The 22543-nt window shown below is 44.5% G+C and overlaps 1 protein-coding gene across 1 annotated transcript; it reads left to right on the top strand.

The window, feature by feature from the left end:
- The first annotated feature begins 522 nt into the window (after positions 1-522).
- On the top strand, positions 523-20868 carry smad7 (SMAD family member 7). The gene is made up of 4 exons (XM_055040276.1): positions 523-1945; positions 4133-4186; positions 9211-9282; positions 19941-20868. Exons 1-4 carry the CDS (start codon positions 1474-1476, stop codon positions 20477-20479), a joined length of 1137 nt encoding a protein of 378 aa, XP_054896251.1. The 5' UTR covers positions 523-1473; the 3' UTR covers positions 20480-20868.
- The last annotated feature ends 1675 nt before the right edge of the window (positions 20869-22543 follow it).

Genomic DNA, 22543 nt, shown 5'->3' with positions numbered 1-22543 from the left:
TACCCGTACAAACAATCTATTTTTATTTATTTGTTTTTTGTTGTTGTTGTCTTCACTGTCGTGGCAAGTACTTAACATAGACTATCCTGGAGAATCATCACGTCTCTTATTAAACATTTTAACTGTATGAACTGCAGGAAAGCTGCTCATTCAATCCAAATAATTGCATCTACTAAGTTAAATTCTTAAATATTTAATCTCAAAAAATGTTCCAGAATGAATCCTCTTTTCCATCAACTACTAATTTTAAGAAAAAAATTGCCTTTTTGTCAACTTTTTTTTTTTTTTAAACTGTTAACTTTTTGAAACTTTTACAGATACATATTGAACTTTTTCTCCTTCTTGTGTGTTTTCATGCGCGGGCATCGCGTGTGCTTGCGCGCGCGCAACGGGCGCCGCAGGCTCCACTTGATCTGTTGTTTGCGCAACACAATCACATTTCTTTTAAGCGACAGGGTGTCTAGACGCACACGTGACCGGGCGCGTCAATGCGCACTGGAGACTGGAGGAAGGGCACCCAAACCATCCGCCTCATTTACAGGCGCACACACACAGAGAAGCCTTTACAACCCCCCACACCGCTCCAACCAGCACCAGCAGCAACCCTGCAGAGGGACGCTCTGTCGGCTCCATTTCTGCTGCACACTCGGCCCACGGAAACTTCGTGCGAGGGGGAAAAAAAATAAATAAATGAAGCTGGATTATATTTGACCCGACAGGGATTCGGTTTGCTAAAATAGGTTCTCAGACTCGCTGCGTGGACGCGAACTGAGGTGGTCTCTCTCTCTCTTTCTTTCTCTCTCTCTCTCGCTTCCTGCGTGGCTTTTCCAACTCTACTCGGGTTGTGAGCGAGAGCCTCAGACGTGGATTTTGTTCCCTGGCTCCTCTCCGGACAGCAGACTCCAATCGGCGGAGAGCGGCACCGCCAGCGGCCGGACCGGGGATTTTTGTGGATTAACGCTCCGGAAGATGCAGCGGACAGCTCGGGGTTTTATGGGATAATTAGGCCCCAGGTCCCCTGGTCCACAGCAGCATCCAGTGCACGCTGAGAGAAATTTCTGACAGTGAAAATCTGCAAAGAGAGTGTTTTTCGCTCTCTCTCTCTCTCTCTCGCTCGCTCGCTTTTTTTTTTTTTTTTTAAAGGGACCAGTTCTGCAGATCGGGGCTACTCACAGCTTCGTTGCAGAGGTTTCTCAGCTGCTAGACAGTGGGGGTGATGGTGATTTACTCCTGGGGGACAAGCTGACTGTCCCGTGAAAAGCCCCCCGGACTGTCTATCCGCTGATCTAAGTCTGCAGGAGAAGGCGACGGAGACTGGCGCATGCTACAGACTTCCTCCACTCATCCAGCTCCCAGCTTTTCCACCGTATCCTCTCAGGCTGCTTGTCACTGCCTGGACTCGGATCCCGGAATCTTCATGATTTGCGGACACCATGCTCGTTTTTTAGCCGGGAAACCCTCTTCTCGTCCCGCATGTTTAGGACCAAACGATCGGGGCTCGTCCGGCGACTCTGGAGGAGCCGTGCGCCCGTGGAGGGCGACGGGGAGGCGGACAGGGGGACGCATGGCTCCTCGGGGGGCTGCTGCATGGGCAAAGCGGCGAAGGTGGCCAAGTCCAACGACGCCGGGTCGGAGGCCGAACTAAAGGCGCTGACCCACTCGGTGCTGAAGAAGATCAAGGAGAAACAGTTGGAGGTGCTCTTGCAGGCGGTGGAGTCCAAGGGGGGCGCCCGGAGCCCCTGCTTGCTCCTGCCCAGCAAAGTGGACGCCAAAGTGGGTCAGCAGTCTTACTCTCTCCCCATGCTGCTCTACAAAGTGTTCAGGTGGCCGGACCTCAGGCATTCCTCGGAGCTGAAGAGGCTGTCTTGCTGTGAATCCTACGGGAAAATCAACCCGGACCTAGTTTGCTGCAACCCGCACCACATGAGCAGGCTGTGTGAACTTGGTGAGTTGGATTATTTTTTTAAAAAAGTTCCCGTCAAAATGACTAGAAGGAGATGTGCTGGCTACAGGTTATTGTTAAATGATCCTACATCAGGTGACATCACCTCTTCAAGGGGTCTCGCGTTTCCATAAGGTCAAAGTCAACTTTCGTACCAAGAGGTTCTTTTTTCCACAGGGGCGACTCTATAAAGTTTCAATGAAGGGGCGGTTTGATTAGGGGGGGCGAATGAATTTATTTATTTTAGGTAGGTAAACCTAAACTAAAAGGTCAACATAGGGTTGCGTATAACTATTTATATATATATATATAACTGTCCAAAATAGAACTAAAATGAGTGAAAGTAGGATGAAATACAAGTACCATATTTTCCAGGCTACAAGTCTCTCTGGAGTAAAAGTTGCATCAATCAAAATGCATTGTGAAGAAAAAAAAAAAACTAAATAGGTATAACATGCACTGGAATATAAGTCGAATTTGTTTAGAAATTGTCCAACATGAAGGGGGACCCGTTAATGTTGATGATGTAATGTGGCGTTGTGCTCCGTTTCTTGAATTTGAACAAACTCGCAGAAGTTGCCAACTTTGACTGAGAAGTCCGCTGGCAATTTCTGACGCCCTGATGTCCCCTGGTGTCCCCTGGTGTCCCCTGGTGTCCCCTGATGTCCCCTGATGTCCGTGCTCTAATCACGGTGGTCTGGAAGGACTCCACTCCGCCTGCGAAGTGAGCAGCGGAGCGGAGACGCATGCAGTACAGTTCCGGGTCGATAGAAAGGCGGTTGTCACGGTAACACCAAGAAGGCCCGACATTCTTGGTGTCATTTAATATTCATCTCCTTGGCAACTACCAGAGTGTGGGTACATAACTGTTTATTTACCCAAGTGGGGACTTGTTACTCCGGCTAGGGCAGTCTTACTTTTAGCCAATTAGCTTTCATCGACCGATCGATAGATCGATCGATCGATCGATCGATCGATAGATAGATAGATAGATAGATAGATAGATAGATAGATAGATAGATAGATAGATAGATAGATAGATAGATAGATAGATCGATCGATCGATCGATCGATCGATCGATCGATCGATCGATCGATAGATAGATAGATAGATAGATAGATAGATAGATAGATAGATAGATAGATAGATAGATAGATAGATAGATAGATAGATAGATAGATAGATAGATGGTGATGTTTAATCACCATCTAACTATTAATCTAAGGTTGAGTTCCAACACTATAGATTAATAGTTTATGGCTAAGCTACATTATACGTTAGATTTTAGCCGGTTCATGACTACCTCTCTCCATAATTCGTGAAGATAAAAGAAAAATAAACTGTGGGACAAAAGCTTGGGAATAGAAAAGGGTGAAATGTCGAGTTACAAATTGGGTGAATTCATCCAAAGTTGGTGGAACTCTCTAATTTATTTTTTTTTTCTTCAGTCTTTCATAGTCATGTAGACAAAAATTAGATGATGTACGCTTGAGACCATCTGGACAGGCCTCATACCCCCCACCCCCATCCTGGAGGCACCACTGCTTTTTCTTTCTGCTGGAGGCTTCATCAAGTCTGTCATTTGCTATGGAAACATTTGATATTTAAGGGTGCATTTTGAAATTCTTTGACCTCCTAATAAAAACACACACAAAAAAAATAAATAAATAAAATAAAAGCATTTTATGGCTGCCCGTGAAGTAACAATAATAATAAAAAAAGAACATTTTGGGTTTCATCTGAGCCCTGCTTTCCAAACAAACAGCCTAGCTGCTATCTGAACATTTCATAATTGGCATTTCCAAAGTGCAGAGTGGCTCAGCCAGGACTCCAGTCTTTCCACAGTGAGGTTTCCAGCCTCCTCTCTTTCTTTCTTTTGCACCCTGTCTCTCTCTCTCCCTCTCTGTCTGTATGCGTGTGTGCTTGCTCGGCGTCCCGGGCCAAAAGAGGCCCGTATCTCAGTTTGTCCTAGACGCTGATAGTGGCCCTTCTGGCGCCAGGCGGCCCCCTGTTTATCTGCCTGCCAATGAAAGGCAATAGCCGCCCGGCCGGCCTCACTGCCTGCCTCTTCAGGCGGAGCTGACAGACACAAATCTTTTTTTTTTTTTTTTTTTTCCTCTGGCTGAAGAATGACAACTCTTATCTCAAAGTTTAAATCTCTCTCTGTTTTTTTTCTCTCCTCCACACAGAGTCTCCTCCTCCTCCATATTCCCGCTATCCCATGGATTATCTTAAACCACCAGGTGAGCTTTTTCCAAGGCATGCAAATCTTAAAATGTAGACCTGTATGTGTTGTATTTTTCTTTGGATTTACATAACACCTTCATTTAGTATGCCTCTGCTGTGCATTTGTGTATGTGCGTGTGTGAGACGAAATGGCTCCACGTTATGTTGTGATTTATGATAGCAGTGGAGTGGCACGCCTGGCTGGCTGGCTGGCCAATTCCAGCATGGCTGGCAGCCAGGGCAAGGCAATACAAAGCCGAGATATCAGCTATAGACTGAGTGGCACGTCAGCAAGGGCGGTGGGTATGTCTGCGTGTGAGACGGTTTGTTTGTGCCCTCATCTATCTGTTGTGAGATGCAGACGGGGCAGCAGCATCTCTGGAGCCAGGCAGCCTTTATCAGAAAAATCTACAAAATGTGGTCTGTGTGTGTGGCTGGGGGTGATGCTGACCTACTTCTGTGGGTGTACTGTAATTTTAGGGGTTTAGGTGATTTTTTTATTTATTTTTTTTCTCTTTTGAGAATGCTCATTATTTCACTATTTTCCAGTCTGGCTATTTTGACCAGGGAAATGTCAGGAAGCTCTCTTCCTGGGGGCGTTTTGCATCATCAGTCATCTTGTGCCTGCTTTGACAAGTGATGATTTAAAGGAGTTGTATGTCATCGATTCACAGCTTAATGTAAGGAAGTGTGGTTATGGCTGTGCTGAATGTTCACCAGAAAGAGGTCACTCAGCTGTATTATGGTCTGATCGGGGTTTGTGATCAGGAGTCAACCCAGAATGTTCACTTGTGCATGCATGGGTAATTATTGAAACCCATACACAGTAATGGCTGTTTGCAAACCCAAATATGGGTGGGACTATAAATTTTGCTGTTTGGACTATTTCATTCAGCTGTGAGGGGAATATTAATTGATTAATTAATTGATTGTCAGTGGGTTTTGTTCTCTGACTGTAGGCAGTGATACATTTACAGCCAATAAAAAAAACCCCCATCAACTTTTAATGTCACTTTCATCTGTATCACAAGTAGGGATAGCCAAAATGAATGTTTATTGTGGATGTTTTGTGAAATCATTTGCGGTAAAACTGATGGTTAAAAGTATTGTGACATTTTCCATTGGTTTGGGAATTGTATCTATCACTGCCCATTGTCAGAGCCCCGCAAACAAAACACCGCTTCGAAAAAACAATGCTACCTCAGCACTATAATTACACCAATGAGTGCTAACTTACTTCCAAACAGCACATGATAGACAACAGTTGAATATAGTTTTAAATATATTGATGTTCATTGATGCTGTCAGAGAGCCAACTGTTGGAAATGATTGCGGACAATTCCTGCAATACTGTTCACTTTGGGGGTATGTGGACCACAACAATTCTCATTTATTTATCAAGGCAAATTGCTATTTTTATCACAATTTCTTTCTTGCATTCCCATAATGTAATTGCCCATCCCCAAATGCAAAAATAACCACAAAATTGTGCATTAAAATCCATGTACCCTTTGCATTTTTAAAAATCTACAATCGGTTGACGGTATACATACATTTTAAGCATTTCGATATTATCTAAGTTTATTATGCCTGCAAAGATTTGACCAAGAAGTACATTCAACACATAAGCCGTGGTTAACGGTGTAATGCAATTGCACACGAAAGATAATTTTTCATAGTATAAAATGCAACAGGAACGCCCTCTTAAGTCTGAATCTTTACAGGGAACATCTGAGGTCATGGCTGCCAGGGCAGATTGAACTTTAAAATATGATCCCTGATCAAGTCAAAATACTTTGATCAGGCTTGTTCTGCCTATTATTATTATTATTATTATTATTATTATTATTATTATTATTATTATTATTATTATTATTATTATTATATAAACACATTTCCTTACCTAAAACTGAGTTGGTTATTGAAAATTACCAAAAAATTGACTTTCTGAGGCAGAGTGCTGTATAATGGACCGATGAAACTCGAGAGCAAAAGCCGAACTACAAAGATACGAAATGGTGAACTCAACAGGCCCCATGCTGTTCTGCCCTTTTCCTTATTGCTTTATGTCATCACCTATTAGGTCAGTTTAAATTTCACCCTACAACCAGAAAAGACTGAAGAGGTGCAGGTGATGTGAAAGATTTTACTGACTGTAAACAGCCTCACTTTTTTTTTTTTTTTTTTAATGATCTACATCTCTCTCGTGCTTTCTGACTCATTAACCATCTCGGTGTGTACTGGTGCAGAAAGAGCTCCGAGTTAAACAGTGACCAGTCAGCCGGCTGGCCGGCTCGGAGGAGAAAGTGGCTTTCAGTGAGTGGAAACAATAGGAAGTCATTGCAGCTGCAGCACTGCAGCTGCAGTAATTCAACCCCCCCACCCCCCCACCCCCTACCCCATAGCTCTTTTCACTCTGTCTTTGTCATCTGTCTCCACGCCGCTCTGGTAAATATTATTGCACTTAAAACGCAGCTCCAGCATGTTAAATACAAGCGGAATTGATCTAAAATGTTGGCAGCGACGTCTGCTTGACGCGCAGCTCCCTGCTGATTGGCTGGGACGGGCTGCAGAGCTGGCGTCGCGTCTCTGTATTGAGTTCAGCTGGAGACTTTCCAGTGCTGAAAGGAAACGAGAAGGTAAATAGGAAATGCAAGTGGGATGCAGACAAAGGAAATGATTATACAACTCATGTTACCACCCTGTTTCCTCTCGTGGAGAGAACGGCCTGAACTTGAATTGTTGAACTGAACTGCAGGCGGCAAGGTTAAGGAGAGCAAGGCAGGTCCTGCTTTCTTATTGATCTGGAGTTTTGAAGTTTTAAGACCTAAATATTTGTCTTTTTAGCCACATTCAACAACTATTTTTGGTGTATTTTTTTTATTCAGTCAGGGAATGTTCAGTTGTTGCTCTGTGTCTGAAGGACGTGGCAAATAGACAGTGGAACAACTCAGCCTATCATATGAAGATTGCCTCAGGAAGCTGTCCCGTCAGTCATCAACTCCTTTTCATTACTGGGAGTTAATGTGATTTTCTACGCCAATATTGCAGTGTTTGCTTTAGATCAGGCTGGGTTAAACTGCCACAGCGTTCAGAAAATCTGAATATTCGCTCTAAGAAGGCGATAGGATGTAAATATCCGCATGAAGTGGAGGAGCAGTGGATTTTACGATGCTGCTTTTATAAATCCACTGAGCAGGAAGTGAGGTTATGTGTGTCAGGGTGCCGGTCCTTCTCCGGCAGCGGCGGTCAATATGAAAGGAGCCTGGACATAAAATGGTACCTTGTCTCAGCTCTGGGGAATATAAATCACACACTGTTTGGCTCCTTCACTCTGATGCCCCCCCCTTTCTGCACCCTGTGGTCAGCGGTGAACTGCTGCCCGAGAGTCCAGAGCAAGGCGTGCTGGCAGTGAATTAAAGGACGGGCCCAGGCTGTTCCCGTGCATCTCTTTGGGGAGACCGCAGCAGTACCGGTCTTGTCCGGACGTTGCAAGGGACTGCACAGCGAAACCACGGTGGCCACTGCTGTCCGGTGCCTTAATTCGGTCATTTTTATCATCCACTGAAGCTGCACGTCAGACACCCTACCTCCTAAGTTCTTATTGTGATCAATTTGACTTAAAAGTCCTCAATCAGTCACGCTGGTGTTCAGTGGATGTTCGGTGAATAGACAGAATGACGTGCAGCTAAAGGAATGTATAATTAGTGCAGCTACTCGCGACTAGCCGGCTCCCAGCAGAGTTTCGATGTAGTCGGTGTACACAGCTCTTTTCTTAAAGCTCCATTCATGTGTCGTGTTGGAACTAGTCCACATTACAGGTCTTTGAGGGGGGTTTAACATTCAAAAAGGAGGAGAGAATGACTACTTTTACCTCCCTGGTCTGCCTGATAGTTTGCCCTAAATAGGATTTAAATGCATGGTTGCCTTCAGGACCTAAGTTGTGTTTGTGTAGAGGAGTGTTCAAAGGGTGCCCACACACACAAGTTTATCCCTTACTTTAAGCTTTCTAGTTGTATTAGACACGGCACGCTCTAATAATATTATTCAAATGTAAGCCTGAAACTGTTTTAAAACAGGTAATATTTTATTCATATTTTAGATATTTTAAACGTCTATTTTTTCAGCTTTCACAAATGACAATCTGTTAGAAAATCATCTTTAACAAGAACAGAATATGTAGTTCTTGAATTGCGATTTGAGTTTATTTTTTTCTTAGAGGTAGAATAAAGGCAACTTTAACAAACAAATCTGTACCCAACCTTTGATTAAATTGATTCCTTTTCTGTTTTCAGCTACTGAAAATATGAAGCAACTTTCTTACTTTAGTTCTGATAAGAAACTACAAAGCAGATGCTAACTTTAGCATTATTATCTGCTATTGTCACAGGGTTCAAACTCACTTATTTCTGTCAGTTTCTTCTTAAAGGTTACCCAAATTAACAAGTCATTGTGCTTTTTTTATTGCTTTTGACACACGTTCTGCTGACCAGACGTGTTTAACAGGGCAACTGAAACACTACTTCCTTTTTTACTTCAAAATAAGAGCCTGTCATATGGGTTCAACTCAGTGTAAAGCTCAAAGGTTATACCTTCATATCCGTATCCATATTATCCCATACGTATTGAAATGGAAATTCTTTATTCACAAGACATTCTTCCCTTTGGTGAGACATAGTGGGATATGGAATATCATAACATCTTGTTTTGTTACTGAGCAGATAATAAAAGAGCCAGACTCAAGCTCTCTCCCCGGTCGTTGACAGAAAGAATCTAACCCTTTCTGGTTCAGCAGCTCGTCTGTGTAAAGAAGCAGGGCTAACATTCCTTCCAAAGCACCGGATTATAGGGGGGATTATCAGGGGTGTAAGAAATTCTCTGCTGTGTGTGTGAGAGAGGGTGTGAGCTTCATCGTCAGCGTCTTCATTAGGCATTGATTTCACTCGAGTGATTGACGGCCTCGCAGCTGCTGCTTTGCTGCCGTCTCCCATCGCACACAGGAACACGCTCAGTACTAACTCAGAGTCTCTCTTTCCATCAGATTCTCCAGACTCTGGGCCTTCATCCAGTGAGACTGGGGGAACTACGTACTCGGCCCCTGTGGGGCTTTCAGGTAAATATTCCCACCAATACATCTCGCCTTTATATCACCCATTTCTCTGCTCTTCCTCCTCATCGTCTCCCTCCTCTGTTTTTCTTTTCCCTCCGCTTCACATTCCTCCTGACACACACATCATCTCCCCTCCATACTTGCGATGATGAGGCGGTGATTGTGGGGGCCCCAGCTTCCCCTCTGTAATAAAACAGCCAGTGAAGGAGGGAGGTGCAGTTCTCCCACAGCCACATAAATTCTTCCCTTCTGGCTCTTTGAACAACGCTCCTCTCTTCTCCCTTCTCCTCTCCCATCGCTCTCTGTGTGATGTTGTAATGGAAGACAAACACGCCAGGCTGTTGTTTGCAGAAGAATATGTTCAGTGCATGTAGTGTTGAGGAGAGGAATGGAAAGCAGGCTTGAACCGACATTTGGAGTGTTTGTTTCGTTGTGTTTGCAGATACGGTGGATGTCTTTGTAGACAGAGGGTAACTCTCCTGTAGGCTGAGACACACGGCGCCTCACTTTCCTCCAACTCTTATGCTGAACGTATTTCAGGCTCCATGAGAGTCCTTCCTGTAATCCCTCCCCGGCCCCCTTGGCAGAGTCGCCTTCCTTACCCACAGGCTGCAGAATACGATGATGCTCATGAGAGAGGGAGAGGGTTCGCTCTCCAGTGCTGTTCTCTGCTTTCATTTGGTGCATATGGTTCTCATTATAGAGCCTTTAAAGCCTGTTTTATGTCAGTTGGTGTTCGCTGCCCGTTTCCCCCCGCCCCCGTCCTTTGTTTGGTGGTTGGGGGTGGAGGGTTTAGCCTTTTTGCCTGTGTGTGTCAGAGCAGAAGATCCAAAAATCACACCCCACATCCTCCTCCAGGCCATCAGGATGGACACTAAAGTCCTCCCTTTGTGCGTTAACTAAAGACACATTTCATACACTGTTCAAACTGTGAAACCCAAGAAGTGGAGGCTTAGCAGGCGCCCTCCCTTCGTTTTCCCTTCTTCGGCCACCCCTCCTCCCCTGTTTTCCTTCCTGGCGAGGAGGACATGGCCGAGGCAGCCAGCGTCTTTGGTGAATGGGCCTCCTCAGTGAGAGCGGGAGAGGTAGAAAGGCTGAGGCCTGATGGCCAAAGCTCTCTGCCCCCATGATTTCCGCTGCAAGCCAAACGAATTGGGGGTGTAATTCATTCCTCCTCTGCCTCTTCTTTCACCCTCCCTGTTTCCCCCGCTTGGCTCCCTCCCTCTGGGGGCCTGACAAAAGAAACATGGCTCCCCCAGAGGCCCTGCTGCTGACCTTCCAATTCACTCACTTTGCCCTTTTTATGTTCTTCTTCAGACAAATTCACAGAGAGGAGAGGGAGGCTCAAAGGATACTGGAAATCAGCAAGAGACTTGCTACATTTTACATTGTTTTAAAATAACAAACTTGCTTTCTTTGAGGAGAAGGGCTAGAACAACCAGCAAACTCACTTCCCAAGACATAGTTCATTCAGACGTTAGATAAATCAATTCTGCTCCGTTTCTACATTCAGGGGAAGCCTAGATTGCTCAGGATGGAAGGAGTTAAGTGAACTGTGACAGCGACAAGCACAAATGCAAACTAGGCTGCCTGCCAGACTAGCGGCTCCAAAGCTCCCCTCACTGGCCCACGTCATCGGCTTGGAACAGAGCAGAGGGGAAGGGAAGAGGAGAGGACGGCTGGAGCCGGGCGTCAGGGCCACCAATCTTGGCGAAGACCTAGATCAGGGGTTTATAGGTTCACCCAGGCATTGAGCTGGGAGATCAGATTAGGGATTGAGAAATGGAGATCAGGTCAGGGTTAAGAGGGTGCTGGACTGTTGGTTATGAATCTCTGGAGTGTTAAGTAACTCTTAGTTATGAGCAGCTTAGAAGGCGTTCTTGTTGCCTGTCGAGCTTTAACATCTCTCCAATACGTTTTTATTGAAGCAGCCACATCGCTGTAGAGTTTGCTGCATAATGCCGTTTCGGTCGTTTCATGAAAGCCGGGGGGCCAAAACAATACACCCAACCCACAAAGAGAGACAGTGCACGACATACAAATCAATCCTGTCTGAGAAAACCAAAAATCCACATGTGAAGCTGTTATTGGCTACCGGTGACCAATCAACAACTTTCTCTCAGTAAATTTTAATTAGTTACTTTTTTTCTGTAATGGTCATCAGTGCATTTGTAACGGAGTTTCCTCTTTGGGAAAAATGTCAAATGGGTTTAATTTGAACAAACCGTTTCCATGCATAAATTTCACAATTTATTTTGTCTTGGGTTGACATTTTTTAGAAATTTTTTTTAGACAAGTTAAACACCTTACATTGAATATGTTCACTCAATAATATAACTAAAACTTGCCTCGCTTAATTGTTCATGAGCTTCATTGGTGAATGAAGAAGTAATTAAACACGTCAATTCAACTGTACTTGCAAGAAGATCCAAACATATTTCCATATATTTCAGTTCATTTGCAAGCATCGCCACAAAATAAAATCTACTTCCTTTCTGACTTCAAAATAAGAGCGACGAGACTGGATGAGATGCTCGTCTTGTAGCGCTTCACAAGACGGACTTGACTTTGACAAGAAATTTGCAATTTCTTTTATTAAAAGAGCTTGCGGCTACAACAGCAGATCAAAAACTCAGGTCCATCTAGATCAAAGTAATACAAATATCAGTTGCTTTAGCCGGGTGTTTTATTTGATAATTACTGTTGCGTAGTACCATGGTCCATGCAAACAATTATTCCATAAAGTAGACTCCTGTTTGTGCCAGACGCTTGAAAGTGTAGCATCTGAGTGTCAGTGGCATGCCTGCTGGTGCCGTTGGGGGCTGACCCAGAGTGCCTGTGTGTAACCGGATCCAGTCGCACAGTGGTGGCATGTACACTCTCACATACACGCACACGTACACACAGGCGAGGGGATAAAATGACCCGGTGCGAGCCCTGGCGCGTGGCCGATTGTCACACAGGCGCTTCCTCCCAATGCAGGTTAAATTTAGGCCAAGTTGTATTCTTATACCGCCAGCCTACCTCGACAGACAGTCACCCGGCCCCTTGGCCAGTCAATTAGTCATCCAGTGAATTGGCTTGAAGTCTAACCTTCATCGGGGGCTGTGATGGAGATTAAATTTAGTCTTGGCACCATGGATCATTGAATAAAAAAATAAAAAAAAGGCTTTATTGGGCGTTATCTTGAAATGTTTTCACACAAAGAGGTTTTTACGCTTAAGAAAATTAAGAGTGCAAGCTTGCAACAGAGCAACCTCAGTGTGCCTCCTCTTACTGAGGATTCCTGCCTTGTTTGGGTTAGTGGGGAGAGGAAAGGGCCGCGCAGGATATGACCTCATGTCTTTGAGGAAAAGCCGAGCGGACAGAGAGGCAGCCGAGGCCTCAGCTTGATGGAAAACAAACACTGGGGGTACACCGACCAGAAATGAGGAAGACAGGGCATCAGAAAGAGAGGAACTGACTGGAGAAATGCGCTCTTTGAAGATGAGGACTATTTTCACCAAAATTTACTCCTCAGTTTCCATTTCTTGTTGGTTTTCTCATATGAACACTAAGAGAAGGGATTGAAGAGGCAGAGAAGATGGCGGCTTTGGGTGGAGGGAGAGATGGCCGGCAGCTCTGCTCGGTTCTCTGTAATTTGGAGGATGCGTGTTATAGCCAGCGAGCTGAGCAAAGCAGAGCCGGGCCGCTCTGTGCTGGGCCAGGATCTCTCATTACTCCCCACTTCCTCTCCTTGCGAGGCAGCCAAGCCAACCTCTTGGCAAGGGACTTAATTTTGGTTTTGGCCGCCCTCTGTTCCCCACCCTGTGTCATTATGCTGCACAAATCGGAAAAACATGCACGCAGAAGGCGGCGGATGATGGAGTGGGATTGAGGAGAGTTGTGTCTTGCTTTGCTCTGCATGTATTTTGTGTTTTCCCTTTGCCTCAAATGCTTTGGGACGACGTGCTTGCCGGTAAAAAACATTACCTTTAGCACGGTTGACAGGAGGGCTCTGCAGCTCTGGTTCTGAGCCAAAGCTGGACGGAAGCCCAGGACAAGATGAACATTGTTTTGGTTCGCAGTGGCTCTGTGGGAGTGGGCTTTGACATTACCTAAGGTATGAAGCTATATCTGGGGGGGTGGGGTGAATGAATGTGTGAAGGGGGCAGTGGAAAAGGAGAACTCAAACCACTTGTATGGAGAATTAAAAAAATGGAAATAAGTGGAGACATATGCCCATAAAACCTGTGTTTGTGTGTGTGTGTGTGTGTGTGTGTCTCCACCCTCCTGCCTGCTCATTCATGGAGTCAGTTTGTCTTGTGTACTCTGGAGTGCCTTTGTGTGTCAGGAACTGCATCTCTATCAGCGCTGGAACAACCGCATACAGTTAGAGGTATCCAGAGGTATATATAAATACAAATAAAATATAAACACCACTCAGGCCACATCTAACTGGAACTGCTGGTTGTCTGTTTTCTGTTTGTGGCTTTTGATTTAGTTCCCACGGTCTTTTAGCCTCAACAATGTCGGCAATTGTTCATCTTGTCTGTCCATCTATCTATATATGTTTGTATGTGTGTGAGCGAGTGTGTGTGACAGTGCTTCTCCTAGATACCGATCTTGTGGGAAGTCTCCTGACTTGTGTGCCTGCAAATGTGAGCTCATGACATCATTCTAGCCGGGCTGGCACCGTGTTTGAAAGTACCTTGTGTTTATTTGTCCTGTCACCCTGGGAAATCTGGGTTGCAGGGAGTGGTTGTGTATGTGTGAGCATGCAAGGGTCAGCCTGGTGAAGTGTTGTACTAAGAACTCAACAGGAGTGGGAAAGAGGTCCGGCACGAGGAAAGAAAACGTCCCATTAGAAAATTGTCGTACGGCTTTTGGGACCTTATGAGTGCCATGTGGAAGATGCAGTCCAGGGACTGGACGAATGAAATGTTCACAAGTTTGTTTTTTTATTTTTTATTTCTGAATGACCACGAGAAACCTGAGAAGTTCCTGAGAAAAACCGAGCAACGGACAGCAAGTCGGAAAACGCGTGCAGTTTCGTCTCCTTATCTTCTCCCCCCGTCGCAGCCAGATGGCTCATGTTCGAGATGGCGTGTCTGCAACTCATTTTCTCTATCTGTGTTTCTGCAAGAAGTCAGATCTGCAGATAGACAAACCGGGCCACTCCCCTGTGTGGTTTTCCTGCCATCAGGGTTTATTTACGTTTCTTGAGATTGGGGTGGGGGTGAGAGGAGTTAGCAGCTTCAGTTACTTGTCATCCTAAAGCTTCACTTCCTGTCTGTTAGCTAAGAAAACCACTCCAGCCAACCTTCCAGACCAATAATTAGCTTTGGTGTTGGAAAACAACGTGCAACATATAGAACCATAACAAGCTGAAGACATTGTTCTGCTGAGTATTTGATAGAATTAGCTTTGAATCCACTAGAACATAAAATGATGATGTTTTCTCCATTCTTGTATCAAAGCACACTACTTTTAACTGGGTTTTATTAAATTTAATTTATTAGGAGTGCATTTAAGTAGATGCTGTTATTTGATGGGTTGATGCATTTAATGAGTTGAAGTTAGAGCTCCTCTTTACTATGAAACTGTTCGTTTGCACGGCGATACAGTTTTGTGTGGCTTTTTTCGCTGTCGTCAACAAGTATCTCCACTAATCATCCTTTGGTGGCATTGATACTCGGCTGATGGTCCTCATTTTGTGAAGCTGCTGTTGTGTTGCATTGATGTGAGATGAGGACAATCCAGTAAAACTGCTGTCCTTTCTTCTTCTGGAGTGGCCGCGTGTCATTGAATTTCTGGCTGCACAAGAAGTGAGCCAGACGGTCCTTACAGGCGCTGCGAGCCGGCTGTCGAAGCGCCGTCGGGACTATAAAGCTCCGAAACAGAGAAATCAATGACACCTCATGTTTTGTTTGCAAGAATGGAGAGATGCGTCGCTTTGACTGCAGATGAAGGCGCACTCACATGCATACACATCTTTTGCGAGGGGCTGGACTTATACGGCCTGGCAGAAAGAACAAAAGGAATGCCTCCAGGCTGACCCTTGACCTTTGGAATAGACTTTCCCCGGCTTGCGAGAGGGTGTTGACTTAGAAAATAAGGCACCGTGACGAGCCCTTCCTCCCCCTTGCCTCGAGCTGTTTCCCTCATGTCTTCCTCATTCCAGTTTTCATCCAGTGTGTCTGATGACAGGGCCATTACACGTCTGAGGCCAGAGAGGCCTGAACAGCCACAGACTTCTGAGGGATCGATGCGAGGCGCTTCTTGCCGCCTTCTCGCCATTTACTCATATTGAAACTGTACAGAACCGAAGGTTGAAAATCATGTGCGAGAGACGCAGTGTGTGAACCGGCTGACTTTTAAGAATAGCACCAACCTGGTGGGTGTCTGTGCTTGTGGAGTCAGACAGAGGTAATGATTAACCTTTCCAGACTGTGTTTGTGTCCCTGGGAGAAGTGCAGCGAGTCTAGCACCTCCTCGCCCTCCTTCGCAGCCGTCCTGCCTCGCTTCCCCTTCGGCTCAGTCCAGTTGTCTCGGCTAGCTTAGTGTCTGGTTTATTAAAGCTGCAGAGCGTTAAAACAGGGGAGTTGACACCCAGTAAGGCCGCGGTGCTTATGCCAAAAATTCAGCACTGCATAACTGCATAGACGGTTTGATAAATATTTACAGTTGTCAGATATCTGTGATGCGTTATTTGCAGGTCACAGAACTACTTGTGATAAGGACATTTGTGGGCATAAAGATATAAATAAGGCTTGCAACATTTTCATACTTTGCACAGTACTTATTGAAAGTTTAATTGAAGATGTCAAACTTGTTACGTAACAAATCTTACTTCCTAATCATTCTGCTTTTTGATTAACATAAGAGCTTAAAGATATTTTGGACTATCTGCTCAACCAGCGGTTTTCTGCTTTACATACATGTAGCCCATAACTGACTCACTGCAGTTTATATAAAGATTGGAAATACTTCCTATTGAGCCTGTCTGACTTTTTAAACATTTTAAAACATGTGTTTGATTTCATGTAGCCAGCCTACTGTCAGTGTGCAGCTGTAGGTGAGATATCTGCAGAAAAATTACCTAAGCATCATCATTTCTTACTCATAGGGTTCTTAAACCTTAGCTGTCTGGTCCATTTATTGCTGTTTTGTCCGTTGCAAAAACTAGCTTTAACTAGGACAGCTGGACGCGTCATCACTCGAGAGCTCGATTGCTTTGTTGTGAAGAGGCAGGAAAAGGCTTTGTTAGATGTGGAGGTGCGGGGGTTGGGTGTTTGCATGTGGACCCCATGGGACAAACGGCAATGGGACACAGCAGCAGCAGCAGACAACTGACAGGAGGAGGACATAAAGGGTTAGAGTGACAGATGGCCACAGGCTGCAGGCTAGCCAGCTTATCTCTGGCGAGGAGGAGAAGCCCGAGACACAAGAGGAGCTTAGAGGCCAGAGTGCAGAAGGGAGCAGGTGGGGAGGCAGACAGAAACTCAGACTAATGCTTCAACAGGCAGACATCCAGAACCCGGACACGCAGACAGATGTACAATCAGAGCCCACAGTGAATATTCGAGACCTGGAGCTAATGAACAGGCGCACACAGTGACTTCACCTGAGAGATACATCTGAAACAGTGTCAGGCTGTAACTCGGCGAGCTTGACACCCTTTACATACAATGATTATTAAAAACAAAAAAAAAACCCAAGTTAAATAAGCACTTGGAAACTAAGGTGAGTTTATGTGACGCCTCTAAAATTAGCGAGTGTTTTCATACATGCATGTTTGTCCAGCAGCATAACTCATGAGGTGTAAGCTCATCTGCTGTCAGAACAAGCTGTGAACATTACTATTTGCGAGGCAGCACCCCGCTGATAGAGGAGTCTGGCTGTCTCGCCTTCCCGCCGGCTGATTCACTGAATGGGTTTGGGTTTGTTTACCTGCAAGAGACATCTGAGTGTCGACAGAAATCTGCTGATGTCTCTGTTAAAAAGTGGTGGCGTGGATATTGAAACACAAGCATTTTTTAGTCCGTTCGCAGTTTCTTTTGCGAAACAGACATAAGACTGTCAGTAAATGGACTTCTTTTCTCCATGAGATTCAGACTTGTATTTTTTCCCCAGTCTGATACTTGTTAATGCTTGGAAAATAACTAATATAAGGTTTAAAGTAGGAGTCTGGACATTTTTTCATGACGATAACAGATATTTTTTGCCAAGACAGTTTTATGTTTCTAAATATGTATCTGTCTCTACAAATATGACTACTGTCTGTAGTGAGCTCTGTCTTATTCCTGCTGGAAATATTTTGATTCTGGGCACTTAGCTGAAATGCTAGGCTTGTCTGCTCTTTTTTCACACATGATTTAATTATCGCTTTGTCTCATCTTAACTATTACCAGCTGACAAAATGGTAAAAAAAAAAAAAAATCTCCTGCATTGAAAGGTGTTTTTTTTTTGTTTGTTTTTTTTCTTGTTTGATTTGATCGTCATAATTTCTAACAGCTATCATTTCAGCTGCTCTCTTCAGGTCTTTCTCTACATCTGTTGCTCTCTGAGAATTGCAGGTCACATGACATAGACTGACCTGAAGCTGCAGCAGTCAGTTCAGTGTCTTTGTGAAGGTCAGCTCAAAAGGTGAAAAGAAACATGTAGCAGTTTAAAAAGACATCTAAAGTAGAACAGGCTTGTTTTTAAGATATAAGGAGCCATGTGAACATTATTAGTCCTTAAAGTCTGAAATGACTCATAAATAAGTCAAATATCTCTTTTTTTTAAACATGGTGACCCTCTGCTTCTTGACTTCCAGCAGTTTGCTTCTCTCCTGCCTTGATCCCCCCCCCCCTTTCCTCTGCGGTTTTCTCGTACCACGAGTTTAAAGTTTCTCAGAGGCTCGTCCACGAGGCGGGGGAAACGGCAGGGCCGTTAGTATAGTCCTGAATAGCAGAGTGTTTTCGAACTGCAATGACAGGCTCAGACAGGCAGCCGCTCTAATGACCTATGACGCCAAGCTCTGTCTCTCTCAGCAATAATACACACGCATACACACACACAGCAGGGCCCGCAGGTGAGCTCCACCAGCAGCCCGTGCGTCCTTGTCCTTATCAACCTTGGCTCTTCCTGTAATGTGTAAAACATGCTGGATTTGGAGACTGTCTGGCATCTTCTTGGGAAATAAAATGCTTTCCTGTCTTTTATCAGAAAGATAAATTCTCCTTTCTGCCTGCATTTAGTCAAATGTAGATAGCTGGGTGCTTGGTTTCCTTTAGCACCCTACCGGGATGGATTTACGATAAATTCCCCGAGGCTCAGCTCAGTGCAACTTCAAAGAACACAGCACCGCTTGTTTTATGGAAGGCATGCTTTCAGTTTTGCTGGCCCCCTTTCCTTCTCCTAGACTTTTTCTGTCTTCTCCCAATGTTTTCTTTTTCCCTTCCTCTTTTTTCCCCCCCAACTAATGAAGGCTAATGACAGGCCAGGATAAGTCGGCCTGGGCCGGGAGAGATCCTGCCGCATTAGCGTCGCAGTTAGTCTCAGACGGGACCTTCCAAATTACCGGTTGCATTCGCAGCTACTGCTAGATGAAAGGGGGCAGGTCGAGGGGCTCTGTTCAGGTTTTCCTCCAAATATATACCCACATTCCAAGCTTTCCTGACGTTTGGGAAACGGCCTATAGAAATGGATATTTAAACACTTGAGAGAAGTTGCCGCAGTGAGGCGATAACGGCCAAAAGCACAAGAGGCACTTAAAAGTCCAAAGAGGAAGCAAAGTTGTAAAAGTAACAGTCAAAATATGTAAAAAGCATTCCTGCTCCTCCCCACTCCACCCCCTCTCTGTCTCAGTCTATTTCCCTTGCGCCTGACTGGCTCCCTTTTCTTACTGGGAGTCGCTGGAAGCCAGATTTCTGCGGAATAGAGATATGAAGGGAGAGTGCGGTGGCGCAGGAGGCGCTCTAAAGGGAAAGGCGATAGATTCTGGAAACTGGAGCGCGGCCAGTGCTACACTTCTTTTCTACGCTCAGGGGAAACTTCAGACCCACGAGGCCTCACTTGTCAACGGAGTTAACGGCCTGCTTCTGACGCCCGCCCAACATGGTTTATGTGTTTGCGTGAAAGCCCTGCATCAGTTACCATGTCTGCGTCGGTCAAACTCTTCATTTCCTCCAGCAGGGCGAAGTATGTTGCTGTAGAGACAATCAGGACAAGAGGTTGACGTCAGTACATTGTTGGCCGGGCCGCTACAAAAATACAGCGAGCCAGACAGAAGATAAGCATTTAATGCCTGGATAAATATTGTACTGCATGTGGAAACTTGTCTTACAGTGCGTCTCCGAGTTGATTTTTCTTGTCTGTGGTCCAGGAATTCCAATATGGTTTTCCTGCATGGCAGAAATTGTGGATGACAGCTCCGTTTTGGCTCTTGACGAAAGCAAATTCTCCATTTCCCAAAACGGGCATAAGGATGAGGTTGTTCAGCTGTAGCAATGTTTAAGCAGCGTTGTGGCTCAGATTTAGATGACATCTGATCACATCTCTCATGAAGTCATCTTTTTCTCCTTCTTCTCTCTTCTTCTCCTTGATCTGCACATTTTCATTGTCCGATGTCTTACTTTTATTGCAATTTATTTATGGTATCTAAGCGTCTCCATATCTTTGTTCCCCTCTTCCAGATTCCCTGGCGTTGCAGGAGTCAGGAGAACCGGCCCACTGGTGCGTGGTGGCGTACTGGGAGGAGAAGACACGCGTCGGACGCCTCTACTCGGTCCAGGAGTCCTCTCTGGACATCTTCTACGATCTACCTCAAGGGAACGGTTTCTGCCTGGGCCAGCTTTGCTCGGACAACAAGTCCCAACTGGTTCAGATGGTGCGGGCCAAGATCGGCTACGGCATCCAACTGACGCGCGAGCCAGACGGGGTGTGGGTGTACAACCGCAGCTGCTACCCCATCTTCATCAAGTCGGCCACACTGGACAACCCGGACTCGCGCACGCTGCTCGTGCACAAGGTGTTCCCCGGATTCTCCATCAAAGCTTTTGACTATGACAAGGCGTGCAGCCTGCAGAGGCCGAACGACCACGAATTCACGCAGCAGCCTCGCACGGGCTTCACGGTGCAGATAAGCTTTGTGAAGGGTTGGGGACAGTGCTACACCAGACAGTTCATCAGCAGCTGCCCGTGTTGGTTGGAAGTCATCTTTAACACACGATAGCAGCAGCAGGAGCCTTCCTCCTCTTCATGCTGACCTCTTCAACGCCCACTCACAGAAAAAACAACAAAAAAAAAAAAAACATTTTCCTTTTTTTTTCTTTTTTCTTTTTTGTTCCAGAGGTTCAAATGCAGAAGAAGAAAAAAAAAAAAAAACGTATAAATTCTGATGGACTTGTTTAATAAATGACTGAGATTTAATTAAAAAGAAGCGAAAAAATGTATTTTATGTTATATATAAGTATATTATTAATTGTAAATATGAAGACGTTTTATATGCATCATTATTTATGTATTGTGCAATGTGTTGATGAGAAGAAAAGAAGATGCACTTTGCTTAATATAAATACAAAACGAAAGAAATGCCAAAATAATAAAAAAAATTATAAATACAAATAATTATATTTGTCTTGTCTGTTTTTGGGGATTCTTTTAGTTTTTAACTTCTCTTAGCTGTACTGGATCAATGTATTGAATCACACTTGCTAACTTTTGTGTTCTAAGAAAAGTGAACATCACTTTAACTTTGTGCTCCTGGGACACTTTGATGTTGTGCTGCAGGTCTTTAAAGCATTTTCCTCTAAGTCAAGATGAGTCAGGCAATGTCACGAGCCCGGTTCCCTCGGGCTCATTACTGCTCGGTAAATTTGTCTGTTTTTCCTGCGTTATTTGGGGATGAATGTCCCACTTCCTCTCTGTCATTAACTGACTCATGACATCACAGCCAGGAAGCACTAATGACAAATTTCAGGAACCAATAAAGTCAACAGCGGGTCTGGCTTCCTGGAGAAGCATCTTTGTTTAAACGGCTGATTTAAGAGAATGGTATGTTTCAAACAAAGAATCCTGCGCCACGCCTTGAGAGAAAATAAACAAAGTCTTGGAAAACTACGACTTAAACATCTTGGATGGTGTTAGATTTTATTGGTGGAACATGATGGCCTATTTGTGACCTCCCGTATCCCTGAAAACAGGACAAAACAGATCTTCTAACAAACATTCTGTGTTTGCGTGGCTGTCTGGCCATCATCCTGTTGAGAGTCAGATGGGTGTCTGCGAAGAGGATTACTACTGTAAGCCTGCTTTACCCACACAGTCTCCAAGCCCTAGATTCACAAGACCCAGAATCCGCTTCCCATTGTTGGCTCTGTTGGAAATAGTTGGAAAGCAATTTGCAAAACACTTCGTGGGAGACTGCTAAAAAAGACAGCAAACGGTTTAGAGTCTTAGAATATTATTTGTACATTTAATTAATTCTGGCTATTTATTACAGATGACAGCTATTAAAAAAAGGAAAACAAGGCGACCTGTAGATGTAGAGCAGCCACCCCATAGACATATATGGAGGCTTTATGTCCTTGATGGCGTCAACCAGGGTTTGATTCCCGTCCCGTTATCTCCTCTCTCTGCCCAGGTCATGTCTCATCTAATAAAGGCGAGAACATTCTCTGATTTATCATTCCTAAATGCGAAAGATAAACAAATTTTCATATCAGACACACACACACAAAAAATGAAATTAGTACAAAAAACAGCTAGTTTCAGGTCGTTCTACAGCATCTTAGTCAAACCCGCCTCCCTGCAACTTTATTTTTTGAGTCTTCATAATTTTCTGGTAGAGAACATAATTTATGGTTCCATCAACTACAGGAGGTTTTCCAGGTCTTGAATCAGCATCAGACCATTAACGCCAACAGGCTTAATTGTCAGCGTGATGGATTTTTGGTGAAATGCTGCTGGTGTGGTAACACTAGCAGCATATTCTTGCTATTGAATGGTTTTAGCTATGTTTTGCAGCTACGATCTCCAGGTTCATTCAACTCTTGTTTCCGCAAATGTTAACCATTATTTAAAAAAAATATTAGTTTTAGCTCATATTGACATTTTTGGCTGTCAAAACAGGTAGCTATTTAATTCTATTTACATCTTTTGAAACAACATTCAAAATATATTTAAAATAATTCAGTTTTACTTGGTAACATTTTTCAAAGTAACATCCAAGCATTGAGGCCTCACTGGCTTCATTTACGGTCAGTATTCATGTTTAATGAGGATTTGGGAAAGCGTT

Source organism: Poeciliopsis prolifica, unplaced genomic scaffold (genome assembly GCF_027474105.1).
Source record: "Poeciliopsis prolifica strain line A6 unplaced genomic scaffold, Auburn_PproV2 SCAFFOLD015, whole genome shotgun sequence".
NCBI classification, from domain to species: Eukaryota; Metazoa; Chordata; class Actinopteri; order Cyprinodontiformes; family Poeciliidae; genus Poeciliopsis; species Poeciliopsis prolifica.
Note: the sequence above shows the minus strand (reverse complement) of the source record. Positions and strands in the feature narration are given on the sequence as shown.

Bases quoted from the DNA above. Each gene is read 5' to 3' on its own strand.
- smad7 (XM_055040276.1), top strand. From the start codon at position 1,474: ATGTTTAGGACCAAACGATCGGGGCTCGTCCGGCGACTCTGGAGGAGC. The intron at 1,946-4,132 runs GTGAGTTGGATT...TCCTCCACACAG, and splicing joins GAGCAGGCTGTGTGAACTTG to AGTCTCCTCCTCCTCCATAT. The intron at 4,187-9,210 runs GTGAGCTTTTTC...TCTTTCCATCAG, and splicing joins GGATTATCTTAAACCACCAG to ATTCTCCAGACTCTGGGCCT.